Here is a 14,395-nt window from a genome sequence, read left to right on the forward strand (position 1 = left end):
TCTCAACTTGCGTCTCTTATTCATCTGAAACTCAAAATCCAAGAAATTCAAGATGCTGTTCCAATACTTTTGTAGCGGACTGTGTCCTCTTTACAACAGTCTGCGATCTCTTGTGCGTCATAAGTTGGCACTTTAGCGTCATCAAGCTAGCCCGGGTTGTAGTCACAAAAACTTACGAGCAGCCAACCCACAAATTTTCACCGACACGCAAAGCCCAAAAAGGTCCGCACGTGTTTGATCGCGACAAATGTTGCCGAGGCGGCTGTGTAGTGACTTTACCGTCTCCGTCTGTTCATTTTATGTCCGTCCTTGTTGAGGGCTGCTCGTGGGGAGCCACATGTGACAAGGCGAACAGGCCCAGATGTGGCGCCGCCGACGGATCAAAGTCACTTTGATAAAGTTTACACAACAAGCATCTTGAGGCACGAGACGCTTCGGCTAAAACTTGCAAATGCAAAAAAAAAACGGGCACAAATTTTATTCCTCGCAGATGTGGTCGTTGCCATTTATTTGCTGATCTACAAAATCGTGATTGTGTCCCGAAATCGAGCTAGCTTAATCTAGTAAACATTTATGAAATGCCAGAAACAAAAAAAATGATCGTGACACATTTCATGTCATTCTCATGAACCCCTTCGTTTTTGTTTTTTTTTGTGGTGAGGTGCAAGTTGGCAACAGGAAAAGCGATTTGGGAGATTAACGCGACAGGAAGGAAGCAGATACAAGACATACTTCCGGCGCTAGGTCGTAAACATTTGCGCTGGGTTTTGATGTCTCGCTCTCGACGATAAGGATGGCCTTTCTGATCGCCGCCGGGTCTTATCACTCCGTTGTGTAAGCGGCTCGTTCTGACAAAAAGGGCAAAACAAAGCATCTGATTTGTATGTCTTGACAAAAGGAAAACACATCTCTTGCTGCAGCATCCCTTCGAGGAGATATCTTCCACATTTTTAGCTGAGTAACAATTCTATTTGGGCTGCTCAAAGAATTGGGCTCATCTCATTTTGACCGCTTTCTGACACCAGATGACTAAGGCAGATAACGATGGTGTGTGTGTGTGTGTGTGTGTGTCGATTGTATCAACATGCCTCCTTTCAATTTTGGTGCTCTGATGGTTTCGATTTCTTACCAAAGTAATTTCATTTTTAAGTACTAAGTGTTTCTTTGGCTAAGCAAGAACGCTATTCATTGTCATTTACAATGTTTCATACTCTCCTGGTTGGAATGTTCAGCCCGATTTTCTTCTTTTTTTTTTTTTTTTCATCTAATTCTGATTTGAATATTTTCCATTTCAGTTGTTTTGAGGACAAAACGGCACCATGTGACCTGCTTTGGAGCCCAGTCAGACTCGCCTCTTTCACGCTAGATAAAAACTAGCGGAGCTTTGTGTCAGCAGTTTTCTAAGCTAGCCCGCAATGCACAATTTTTTAGCTTTGCGTCAATCGTTACACAAAAATTTTTCCTTCGAGCCGGATTTGAACCAGCGACCTAAGGATTCCAGCAGGGGCCTCTACAGTCCTCCGCTCTACCAACTGAGCTATCGAAGGCTTTGTGATGAGGGGAGCACTGTTTACCTTTTTAGCTTTTTTTGGCTCAAAGTTCAATGCCCCAGTTTAGAACCCGGCATGAGCTTTCTCTTTCCCACTACAGCATCTCAGCAGGAGCCACTCCAGTCTTTCGCTCTAACGAATTTTTTATTTATTTTAATTTTTTTACAGTACGTGATGATACACCTTCGTCTGAATTTATCATTCCAAATATTAATTGTCCAGCAAATCCATCCATCCATTTGTCCTCATTTGAGCCACAGTAACAAAACAATTAACTATTAGTTAACCGGGTAATGATATTCATGAAGGGTAGTTTATATGAAGTAAATCTCTCGTCCCCTGGCCGTGTCACGACTTCTCACAACGGTCACATGGGGGCATACTTGAACCGACAGTAAAACTCTTGTTGGCCTGATGCAAAACACACACTCACTCACACACTCACACACACAAAGATGCACACACTTCTCCTCACTAAGGGCCACCAGCCACGCCTCCCTTTGAAAATCCACAGTTGCGTTTCATGCTGCAAAACGGCCATATTATTTACAGACAGGTCTTCAGGAGGTGAAAAATAGAAAATTTTCGGAAGACAAGAGTGTGTGTCTGTGCAATTGTTTTGAAACATTTGCACTTGCTGTTTTGAGAGGCTGGGCGCACACGTGTAACAATTTCTCTTATTTATTTTTATTTATTTTCTCAAAATGTATTTGAAAAAAAATGAAATGGAAATTTGGGTCATTTGTTTACATAACCAAAATCTGACATTGGAACAGGGGTGTGTAGACTTTTGGTATTGACTGTATATCTCGGTTCGGCAATGAAAAGTTCATCAATCAAATCAAAAGTAAAGTCAATTTCTGCCTTCTGGCTCATTTTCTAGTTTAAAAATCACTTTTTTATTTAATTGCAAGTTAAAAATATAGAAAATGAATGAAACGCAGATTCCTTTGCTTCACCAATCAATAAATGCTGATTCTCCAAAGCAGCCTTTTTATCCGTAGTAATTCTCAGGCTCATTTTTTTTTTGTTCTAAAGCCTCACCTCGGCAACCCTTCACCGGGGGGTGGCAAAAATATTTGGGGATACGGAGTGAGAAACGAGGAAGTGTTTAGAAGCAGATGGCGGGCTTCTCTCTCTCATCTCTTTTTGGTGACATCCACTGGGAATTGGAGCGGCCTTCGAGCATTCCTATAGAGGCCTCGGAAAAAGAAGCCAGTTCTGCAGTTGGCCGCCATCTGGGCCTGCTGAGCGCCTGGCCTGCAGCTGACAAGCGTGTTCGTTCATCTTCGACATAGTGAAAAATTGATACTATCGGAGGTTAATTGAATCATTGTAATTGTAGCGGACGTCGTACATTTGCTGGCTCGGCTGTTGGACGTGTTTGTGTTGTGGGGAAGAGTTTCTGTTTGCACAACAAGCAGCGGTTTGGCAGCGGGTAAACGATTGTCACAAAACGAGGCTTTGCAATGCCCTTTGTCACTCCCGCATGACCTTTACTGTCAAACGGAACGTCAGACATTAACACACTAATATACCACAAAAGGAAATATGTTTTGTATTGACTTTCTTTTAGAGGAATTTTGTTGTGTTTTTATTAGTGGATATTTTTTCCCAAAAAGGCTTTGTTTTAATTTTTTTTAATTTAGTTAAATTTAGATTTATTTGTAGTTTTTTTTATATATTTGTCAAGGAAAAAAAGAAATACAGTACAACAATACCAAAATGTCTAAAATGAAATTTGAAAGCTCATGTATGATATTAATTGGCAAAAAACTATCGTTATTGCGAGTTTGTTTTACGACTAAAATGTTTGTTTTCATCGAATGCATGAAGCGCACCTGACGCTGACTTTTCGAGTTCACCTTTGTGCGTTTTTTTTTTTTTTCCCCTCACTTTTTTTGTCTCCCATTGTGGACAAATTTGGTGGCATTCTTGCCCAGCTGACGGCGTCTTAATGGGACGTAGCATCTGTTGTGAAACAATAGGGAGGCAGCAAAGGATGATGGCAGGCTAGCATGTTGCCGTTGCCAATTTGCCCTTTTCCCATGGCTGGGGGGCTTTGTGCGCCGTCCATTGACGCTGCCAATTCCGAGGCGCGCTTGACTGCGATCTGCCTGTTGTTATTCGGCTTTGCGTGCAGCTTTTCAGCCATTGTGCGCACGTGTGTGGACAGTTTTAGAGAACCCCGCATCCCATTCACGGGGAAGCGGTCGTGCATCTGTCCTTCGCTGAGTGTAATTGTTGCAGTGGTGCGCTCATGGTGCGTGTTCCTAACGGCCAAGCCTCACCATAAAAGAATATTGTCGATCGCCAACAAAATGTGCTGTGAAAGAGCGACAGGTGTCCTCTGGGAAATTAGCCACTTTCACTTAATTGAGCTGGAAATTATTATTTAAACTCCTTAGTGTCTTTTTTTTTTCAATTCCTCTCAAGTTTGTGCTTAAAGTTTGTCAAAATTAAGTGCTCGTAATTCCATATTTGTCGTTGCTGCTTGCAATTTCACTAATAAAGTAGATTTTGCTGCACCGGTGTACCTAATGAAGTGGCCAGGTCTCACACACTCCATTTTTAACCTTTCCTTGGCATACAAAAGGCCAAATTATCATCAATCCCGGACAGTATGCACCACTCAGTGTTGCCAAAGAGTGTTTTGGTCCCTGCAAAGCCCACACACTGTGGGACATGGGTCACTTTGAACCCCTACGATGCCATTTGCCTGGTAGACATGTGGCCGTTTCATGTCTGTCCGGTATTGTGTACACAGTGTGTCACGCCCGTCGGGGTACAGTGGCATTTTTGTGACCGCATTGACGGCTGAATGCGCAGTGTGGACGCCCCAAAACACACACAGACGCTTAAGTCCTCATCAAAGCTGCCCTTACCGCCTCCTCGGCCATCTATGTACAATTTTGTGTGTGTGTGTGCGCACATGCGTCTAAATGGGCCCTTTCCCGCTGTGTAATTGCGGGCTGCCCATCAGCCCATTGGCTGCGCGCTGCATGGCGACTCAAAGATGTTGCTAATCCCCCAGCATAAAGCCGCAGGTCAAGCAGCCAGCGGCGGTTGAATTCTACTCCGGGACGGCGGCCACAAATTAGGACAGGGCGACAAGACGCCCGCAGCATTCTGGGTATTGTTGCGAGCTGCCAACTGGTCTCAAAAGGCCCCCGTGAGAAGAAGCAGCCGGGGGAGAGGAGGAGATTGATGGCAGCCCGGTGACCTGTGCGCTCCCTGATAAATTCATATCAGCGAGAGACGCTTGACACTAAGGCCCCTGGTTTCGTAGACATTTGCACTCAGCTTCCTTCTCGTGCCGGGGTCAGTCTAGTTTATCGTGTTTGGGAATTTAGCAGATGGCACTGCGCCATTTTGGGCGTTTTGGCGCATCGATGACGTCTTTGACACATCCCCAGCGCACCTGACAATAAATCTTAGACCAGCTAAAAGCAGGTCTAAGTTGTGGCGCATCTGGTAGATCGGATCAAAGTGCAGGCAGACAGATTCCGCACTCTTTTTTTAATGAAATATTTCAAAAGGGTCAGTGGACTGCCGTGGTTTTCCTCAAGATTTTGGTGATAAGTCAACAAGGTTAAAAACAAGACCCCGGCAGCAAGGACGAAGCTGTTCAGTTTTGTGCTGTCTGATGAATGATGACCCTTTGTGGAGTAGCTCATAAAGGCTGCCGCACTGCCCCTTTTCATAAGAGCTGGCCCGCAAAAGTGAGGCGTGAATAGCGTTAGTGCAAGTCAGTGCACCCATAGCTGTGTGGCCAGGCCTGAAACGCCACCTGCGAGTCCTCCACCCCAACTTGTATCAGGCGAGATGATCGAGGGAGCCAGAAGAAGACGGGTGGAGAAGAAGGAGGCGTCGATGGATGGCTGGATGGATAGACAAGATAAAAACCCAGGCGGCGAACGCCCAACAGAAGCCTTACATCCCCGTGCGAGGCAGGAAGTGAAGGGGAACAGGTTTTCCTCCGAGGGGCTGAAAGGGCTCCGGACAAAAGGAAGAATGGAGGCGGTCAGGACTGGCACTGGGCCGGAGTAAGATCTCATTCCTCAAGTGTCATGGCGCTATCTGTCGCCACAATGGCACCCCTGCTTTCCTGCAGAGTCCGCGTATGCTCGTCCAGTCGGGTTATGAGCTTTTGATGAGTACAGTATGCGCCGGACTCCAAAGGATCCCCAGGAGCTTGTTTGCTGGGCTGACGAACCTTGAGGCCGGATGACAATCACGTAGGTGGCCTCTCAGGAGCATCAGGATTCCGGAAATAAAAGCCCCAGCCCCCGATTGATCAATATATTGATTGTAAAGTTCCTGTACAACTTTTCCCCTCATTGCTGTGAAGGCGTTCGACCATCTCACAGCCTCATTGTGGAATTCTCATCTGTGGGAATTCAAAAGCTCATTGTGTCTCCGGCACGCCATATGTTGTCGCTGGCATATCGGTGGCCATTTTGTGTATGAGGGACGTTTGGGTGGGGTGGGAGGGGGTCAACCGCACAGGAAAACAAAGAGGTATCAGAGACAGCTGGCATGTTGGATGTTGTTTAAGTGGCGGCTCACGTGTCACCATTGATGTTGTTAAAGAAGCCTTTGTCAAATTTGGTTGCAGAAAGTAAAACAGATCCTGTGTCAGTTTTTACTGAAAGCGACCACAGGTGCCATTACACTTCAGTGAACAAAAATTACAACACTGGAAAGAAGCTGCTGTAGGCCACAACTCACACTCACAAGCTCACTTGGAGACTAACCAACCAGCTCATTAGGCCACACCCCTTTACAGCACACACCAATACTACAGGATTTAATTAAAATACTAATTTATTGTTTTATTCAGTACGATGTTATTTTTCAATATTAAAATCACCCAAAAAATATTTTTTTTCAGCTCGTAAGTTAAGGTACAACTAGTGTAATTGGACCTTGACTTACGAGCCAGAAAAAAAACTAATTTCTTTCCTTTGTTGTCTCGGAGATTCCTCCAGCAAAGATCATGTGCCTTAACTTTGGCCGCCAAATCACCCGCGTGACCTTTAAACCTTCTCAAGTGGAGAAACAGAGCATTCCATTGAGAGGACGCCGCTCGCTTCACGCGCTTCTAATTGGCACAAATGTTCATCTTACTTGAAGGAGTCACTCATTTGAAGCACCTCTAAACCTTCCTCTAAGTTTTCCAAAATTTAAATTCAACAAAGTCAAGTTGCAACTCCAAAATATTGAGGCCAACTGGACACTTCATTAGGTACACCTTGACTATCTGGTTATATTTAGTGCATGGAGACTCTGAGAGCTGTTCCTAATATTTGAAACAAAATTTTAACCGCTCCTGGTATGTCGGTATAACTTTGCAACCCAAAAATAGTTTTTAAACATCCGATAACTTAAATAAATAAATAACGGCCATCTCTGTGTATGACGCTATCTTCTCGCGAGCAAAATGAATTAGACGAGGAGAAAGTGGGAGGAACTCCATCCCTCCTCCCTTCCTCCTCCTTCCACGCCAAAGTAGAGATGCAAAAATAAAGAAGACATAAAGGAAGATATTTTGTAAAGCAGCCACAAGTTGCCTGTCATGCCGCCTCCTGCGTGGACGAAGACGCCCGCAGGCCCCTTTTGTCCGACGCCGGCATGAATACAAAGTGGATGTAAGGGGGAGAAAAGGGAAAATCGGTATTGTCGTGGCCAGTCTGAAAATGGAAAGAGGCGAAATTACGTGGAAGCTGCACGTGTGCACATTTGTTTTATTTTATTCTTAGACTACATTCTGTTTTTTTATTATTATAATAATTCAACAAAATAAATTTTCTATTACTTGTTTAATCATGTATGGTTTATCTTAATGATATAAATTGCTACTACAGTTAAAAGTATAATAAAAAATAATAAATTGTACAACTACTGTTAAAAAAAATGATAATAAATTGTACACAAGCGCTCAAGTTTTATTGAAGCTTTTTTTCGTAGGGGCCCTTCTCAAAATGAGTGTTGATTTATCCAAGATAGACACACTTCTCTCATTTGTTCGAGCATTCGATCACGTGGTGCCTTGTGTGCGCATATGTGCGTGCGTGTGTGTATGTGTGTGTGCATGTGCACGTGTCTCACCTCAGGCTCCAAATCCCAATCAAGCGAACATTTGTAGTCCGCTAAAACCTCGGTTAAATGTAACATTTCAGCTTTATGACTTTTGTAAACACACAATTTCAGCCCTTGGATTTCAAGCTTAAATTTTGAAAGAAGACCCCCCCCCCCCCTCCAAAAAAAAAAAAAAAAAAAAAAGGATGACACTAACTAACTAGACGGATGCAAAAGTACAGACAGATTAATCTTAGCCCAACTGAAAGTGTCCAATGGTGTCTGGTCGGCACATTGAAAACAAACACCGGGCTAAATTTAGCATCCCATTCATCACGCCGGGGCTTTCCAAAAAAGAAGGTGTGGGTGTAAAAGGGGGGTCAGGGAGCTTTAACTCTGTGACAAAGCCTCATTTGCAGGTCAATGCGATGGCACACTCGCCTCTCGTCTCCGCGTAGCTCGCCTTTGTTGCCGCTCGCCTGCGCCCATGCCAGATGGTCATGGAAAATGCTAATTCGCTGGCCCCGTTTGCCTCCTTTCTGCATTTAATTGCACAGGGCCTCGCTAATTGTGTGCTGCCGTCGGGCGGAGGAGGATGTGACTCAAAGTTTTTTTGCTCGAAAATGACAGTTGTTTTTTTTTTTTTTTTGCCGCATGGGTTGGATTGGCTTTGGTTGCTGACTTGCAAACCTTCATGAAGGGGAATAAACATGACAGATGGATCAGATTTTATGCTCACAATCCTGCTAGAATGGAAACCAGTTACAAGTGCATTGCTCTCTTCATTGTTGTTTAATATGAATTGAATATTACATCATCGTTTGACAAAAGTCTACACACCCCTGTTCAAATGCCCGTTTTTTGTATTTGCAACATAAATTAAATCCAAACAATTTCTACCAGTAGTGTAACCTGTAACCTGTACAACTTAGCTGAAAATAAATATTTAGAGAGAGGAGTAGTGGAAATAAATGGCAGAAATAATGTGGTTGCAAAAGTGTGCACACCCTCTTAAAACTGTTCACAATCACGTTAATGGCCCACAAGAACAGCGGAATTTTATTTGGAGTCAATGCCACGGATGAAAACGCTCTTGTGCTTGTGACTCCCAAAACGATCCCATCGAAGGAATGTCGCGACGCTGTAACACATCCAAACGCGAGATGTCGGCGTTGGGTTCAAAGGTCGTACGGGACACGGCGAGGGTCTCATAAGCGCGATCCCCCCACAGCGCCACATCGGCAGCTGCTTGTGTCATTATATTCCATTGAAGGCTTGTTAGTGAGGCCGAGACAAGAACTGCCATCTCCTCCCTTTGTGGCCATCAAAGTGGTCCAAATTGAGTCATAACAGCCACTTCCTGTACAGAGCCCATATTAAGACGGACGGATGGATGGATGGATGGATGGATGGATGGATGGATGGATGGATGGATGGATGGATGGATGGATGGATGGATGGATGGATGGATGGATGGATGGATGGATGGATGGCATCTTTACCATTGTGCTTTATGTGGTTGCACAGCTGAAGAGAGAAAAAGTGTAAGGTGACCCCCTTTAACCCCAAGGGGGAGGCACCCCAGCCCCCCAAATGTGTCCCGTCTCCAGCACAGAGGGGACTTCATTAAAGTAACACATGAACAGCTGTTGTCTTTAACATGTAAACTATTGAGATTTTAAAAGTCCACTCAATGACCCCCGCGGCTCCCCGCGGGCATATGGGCGTTAATTAGCTGGATATAGCCATAGATTAATTATAATATTTTTTTCGGCCATTGGTATCAATGGAGCGGGTGGACAAAGTGTCTTTTGTTCTCTGATGCGGGACATTCTGCGGCTGACTGAATGGGTCTTGGCTATGTCTACATGGATTTGCCATATGGCAACAAAAAGCAAAGAAAGAAGCCCGAGAGCGCTTTGTGTTGGAAATCAGAACAAGCCCCGGCGGCTTATGGCTGCATAGAGCCGACAAAGTCACTCTTGCCATCAAAAGTCTCCGTTTTGATCATGTCACACAGTCAAAGCCATTGGAGCAATGCTATGGATGATTAGCATAATGCCACTGGGCATGCGTGGACGCAAATATGTCAATAAAGGAAGATGCCGTGTCGACTCCGAGGCCCGACGCCATCCTCTCTGGGATGCGTCAGAATTTCAAAAAAATCAAATACCCATAAAAAACAAATGAAATAAAAAAAATTAAAATCCCTTAAAGCAAATTGTCAACATTGTAAACTATCCCGGCAATGTTTTAATTACCATTCTTAAACATCATACAAAAAAAAAGATACAATTTACAAACAATAAACATTTTGTCATATGTAAAAAGATGTTCATCTTTTGCATAGTAAGAAATAGTCACTATTTGACATAATGCCACGTACATCCCATTTATATTATAGTTTGGATGCAAAAGTGACCACAATCAAATCAGTAGGTCGAAAAGCGGCCACGGTTATCCCAAAAAAACGATCAATTTTATCACTCTCGGTGCTGATTGATGCGTCACGCACTCGCTGCGCATTTGGCTTCTTTCATTTTAGTGTAAACTTACAAGTATGACCTGTTGAATGCTACGTGTCAATAGAAGAGGCCAAATACAAAGACTTGAGTTTTTTCTCTTTCCAGCTCTGGCAGGTGGCCTCCACGCCCGGTGTATCCACAGCGGAGTAAACAGCGTGTGTGTGCGTGCGTGTGTGCGAGTGGGTCTTTTGGGGGCTTGTTGAGTGCGGCTGCATGTGGGGGAGTCTCGATTGCGGACAATGCGGGGATCCTAAGGCAGCTGCTGCTTCTATAGAGGGCCAAAGGGCCTTTAAATCCCAGCCTATATCCCACAGCTGCCATGCTGCCCAAGTCTCAATACACCCCCCCTTAAAAAAAAAAAAAAAAAAAAAACACCCACCCCCACTCTCACAAGGTATATCAAGGCTGCACCTGAGCCCCTTGTTGATGTTTAGGAGTCCAGAAAAGAAAGAAAATACAAAATTTGACTTAAAAAAAACATTTTATTCTCATCTTTTTTTTTTTTGCTCATGAGGGAACTTGCATGGAGAACAAACATTTTTTTTAAATGGCTCAGACAAAGACGACTAGTGTACGCTACAAACTACATGATTGCAAATACACCACCAATACAAAAATAAGGAACTAAAATAAACATAGGCCATATGGCTGAATCAAGAATTCACTTAACACGTACAAAAGAAACATAAATAAATTATAAATTAAAATAGACTTAAAAATATACATTTACCGGAGAAAATAAAACCCAACGACACATTAACCATTAATAGGCGGTTGTTTCTATAAAGCTGTACACTTTTGGCCAGTGTAGACAATTTAAAGTCTTTTTTTTTTTTCTTAAGGATTGCACAGATGTTAAAACACTGTTAACACTGTCGAGTGGCAGCAACAATGAATGCTACATTTGTACTGGATAGAAAAAAAAAAATCACGCTCCGTCGTCCCCACCCCGAGAGCCCGACCGGTTCAGTCCTGAAAGGTCGGCAATGGGTGTCCGGCCAGCGCTGATCCACGGGACCGGGGGGGGAGCCGGCGATAGTCCATTCTTCCCCTCCTCCTTTTTTTCTTCTTTCCTTCCTCCATCAAACATGCCCACACAAGCAGTAGTAGTGCAAAAAAATCCACCTGAGGAGAAATAAAAAATTGAGTTTTCCTCGTAGAACAAAATGGAGAAAAACAACAAGCAATAGACACGAGCGCCTTCCTCGCCAGGATGCAAGATCAGCAAAGGGGTGGTACTCTTTTTTTCCCGCCACAGCGTGTGACGTCGTTCCCTTCCCCCACTCCGCCCTACTATTGCTCCCCCCCCTTACCTCCTTTTCACAATCACCCCTCCCCCACCCACTTCTTTTTTTTTTTTTTTGACGTGTTAAATCCTTTCAAAATAAGGGGAGCAAAACAAAATATAACGGAATAGCCTCAACAAATAACAGTAACATTTCCCGTAACAGTAAATGTTTAAATAACAGGATGGAATCAACCTGATTATGCTCAAATACAGAAATATTAAAAAGCCTTAACGACTCATATAAATAACAATAATTTATAAAATACAAGAAACTAATTGCCGCTTTAAAATGTGTTGTTTAAAATGTTTACATTTATTAAATAGAAATTGTTCCCCAGATTAACCAGGCAAAAATCAAATTAAAAAGACCAATCATGACTCATAATATAGTAAACATCATGAAATATGGATTTATATCAAGTAAAGAGCGACCATCTTCAAAATAAAGCCAAAATAGCTCCAATTAAATATCCCAAACATGTTTTTTTAACAACTAAAATGGCCGAATGAAATCATCACAACACAATCCAGCCTGGTAAACTATCTTTGTAACTGAACATTGAAGAAGAAAAAGACCATGCGCAAAAAGTTTTACGTGGGCTATAATAATAAAGACACATCTAATTGAATTCAACTACTTAACCAGCAAACAATAGGCATTGCAGTGATTTGTAAAAATGTACCTTCAGCGGATCCTCTTCCTGGGGGTTTGCTCCATGGGAATGGGAGACTTGGCGTGATGGCTCATCTCCACACACTTTCTCTCCGCGGCCCTTCTTCGCTTCACGAAGAAATCTAAACGCAACAAGGCAGAAAATTGGCGTTGACGCTCTTTTGCACGGAATCTTCCATCGTGGATGCTGGGCGACTCAACCTACCTGTGATGTGCGTGTTGTTATCCGCGGGGGCCGTCGGCCTCTTCCGTCCGCCACAAGGGGCCATTCGGTGGGCCAGCCTCCGGGAGTTGAGCTTGTCCGCGCGGTTCTCCTGGTTGAGCTCCACCGACGCGCCGTCGCTACCCTCGGGCGCGGCCAGACGTTCCAGTGCGTCCGGGTGCAGCTTGACGGGCGTAGCGGGCACGTCGAGCTGCACTGACGAGCTTTGATAGAACGCCGGGGCGCTATCCGAAGAGACCTCCACCCACTCGTAGTCTCCATCCAGTGGGGTGTTGGCCTCAAAATTAAAGTTCCACCGCTGCCGGTCGCGCTCGGAAATCTCCCGCAGTTTGACGCTCATCTCCCGGCTTAGCTCGTCGTGGTCCACCGGTCCGAAGAGGTTCCGACATACGCCGGTGCGCTTGTGGAAGGGGAAGGTCCTCCTGGCCACCAGCCTCTCCATGGCGATGCTCGATAACTGGGCGTGAGACATGTCCCCCATAGGACAGGGAAAAAAACGGACTGATTTGGGAAAAAACAACAACAACAAAGTAATGAGTGCGTCTTCCTCGTGTGCGTGTCCCACGCTGCGCAGTTACGTTTAAATGTACCGTACTAGTAAAAGTCAGAGTATATAACCTCCAGTCAAGCCGTCAGTCAGCAGACACCTCGGACGACTTCGTGATTGGCTGCGACAAGTCCAACCCCCACTCCCTCCAAAACACACACACGCGCGCGCACACACACACGTACACACAACCCCCACTCCAAGTTGGCCGCGTCTTTACGCGCTGCTTCCACGCAGTGTTTCACAATCTTCACCGAACCGAGGCGCACCATTGACTTAAAAAAAAAAAAAAAAATCGCATAAGTCACAGAAAGCGAACACATTGGTTGTTAGTGGAAGCGCGTTAAGATGTTTTACTTGTCACTAGTTACTGGCACAACTATAGTTCACCAAATATATGTTATTAGGTTAGTAAATTCCGGGAATTTGCAGCTTGGAAACTTTCCGTGGAAATTGACAGGAATAAACCAGAAATAGAACGCTGTAGGTCGGAACTTAAATGAAGCTAGTGGTGACAACACATTATAGCATAAATAACCAAAAGACATTTTTACAGTCAATAATTCTCTTTGGGACCAATTAGTAAGTGAAATTGGATCCGAGACACGATTGATGAGTTTACGAAGCTGCTCTCACTATACATATTATAAAAATAGACACTTGTACATGGGTTAAAAAAATAGTACAGATCAAATTTATTTAACTACTGGCACTGTAACCAAGATTTTTTTTGTGCTTTATTACTTTACACCACTGCTGACAGAGTGCCACAACTTCATTTTCTAGTTACGATTTACTCTTACAGAACCTCCTGGCTTTATCACTCCTGCAACACCAGACCTCCATTTTTTGGTCTTTTTGTTTTTTGTCTTTACGCACAAGAAGCAACGTAATCAACACAATGCATACAGTAGTGCGCAGTTCTGTTTTTACTGCGGCTTCTCGTCACACCTTCCACCTGCTTTGAAATCATTTGTTGTAGAAACTTAAAAAAGCAGTAATACAGTCGTACAATTGGATTGAAAACACACAAAATGTAACAAATGTTAGTGGGAATAAATGCGTGGGATTTAATTACAAATTGAATGAATTCAATCACTAGTTAATGCTTCTTAATTTGAATCAAACGCTGAGTTTCATAAAGCTTCCTCTGATAGATGCGGTTTCTCCATTGTGCTGACTTCAGGTGCTTACGTGTTCGGAAAAATAAGAAGTGACGGCCAACGCCTTTGTGTTAGACAGTGGACGCACAGCGTCCCCTAGAGGTTAAAAAATAAGAGCGCCTTCAGAATGATAGAAAATGTACTTTGATAGAGTTAATGCAGGACATGTATAAATGTCATGCTTTGCATTTGGTGTGCTGACAGCTCTTAAAATTGAATTCGTGTAAGATGCAATTATGTTATTTTAAAATTATTAAAAAAAATGGTATGCTGAAACAATCAAAACTAAAGATTTTCATTGTTTCACAAGGAATTGACTGAGATTAACAATAACTAAACCCTCCC

At 43.7% G+C, this 14,395-nt stretch overlaps 1 protein-coding gene and 1 non-coding gene across 2 annotated transcripts; both read right to left on the reverse strand.

Annotated features, from left to right (window-relative positions):
- Positions 1 to 1,460: 1,460 nt before the first annotated feature.
- trnay-gua (transfer RNA tyrosine (anticodon GUA)) lies at positions 1,461 to 1,547 on the reverse strand. Its single transcript is given in 2 exon segments — positions 1,461 to 1,496; positions 1,511 to 1,547. It is a non-coding gene; the product is annotated as a tRNA-Tyr (tRNA).
- Positions 1,548 to 10,618: 9,071 nt separating this feature from the next.
- On the reverse strand, positions 10,619 to 12,948 carry cdkn1cb (cyclin dependent kinase inhibitor 1Cb). The gene is made up of 3 exons (XM_049722609.2): positions 12,323 to 12,948; positions 12,128 to 12,239; positions 10,619 to 11,281 (listed from the first exon to the last, which is right to left on the reverse strand). The coding sequence occupies exons 1-2, from the start codon at positions 12,819 to 12,821 to the stop codon at positions 12,130 to 12,132; spliced, it is 609 nt and encodes a 202-aa protein (XP_049578566.1). The 5' UTR covers positions 12,822 to 12,948; the 3' UTR covers positions 10,619 to 11,281; positions 12,128 to 12,129.
- Positions 12,949 to 14,395: the final 1,447 nt, after the last annotated feature.

This window comes from Syngnathus scovelli, chromosome 6 (assembly GCF_024217435.2).
Source record: "Syngnathus scovelli strain Florida chromosome 6, RoL_Ssco_1.2, whole genome shotgun sequence".
Taxonomy (NCBI): Eukaryota; Metazoa; Chordata; class Actinopteri; order Syngnathiformes; family Syngnathidae; genus Syngnathus; species Syngnathus scovelli.

What these genes read in the sequence shown, in the direction of transcription:
- cdkn1cb (XM_049722609.2), bottom strand. Translation starts at nt 12,821, where the DNA reads ATGGGGGACATGTCTCACGCCCAGTTATCGAGCATCGCCATGGAGAGG. An exon ending in TAACAACACGCACATCACAG is followed by an intron (nt 12,240 to 12,322) that starts GTAGGTTGAGTC and finishes TGTTGCGTTTAG; the next exon opens with ATTTCTTCGTGAAGCGAAGA.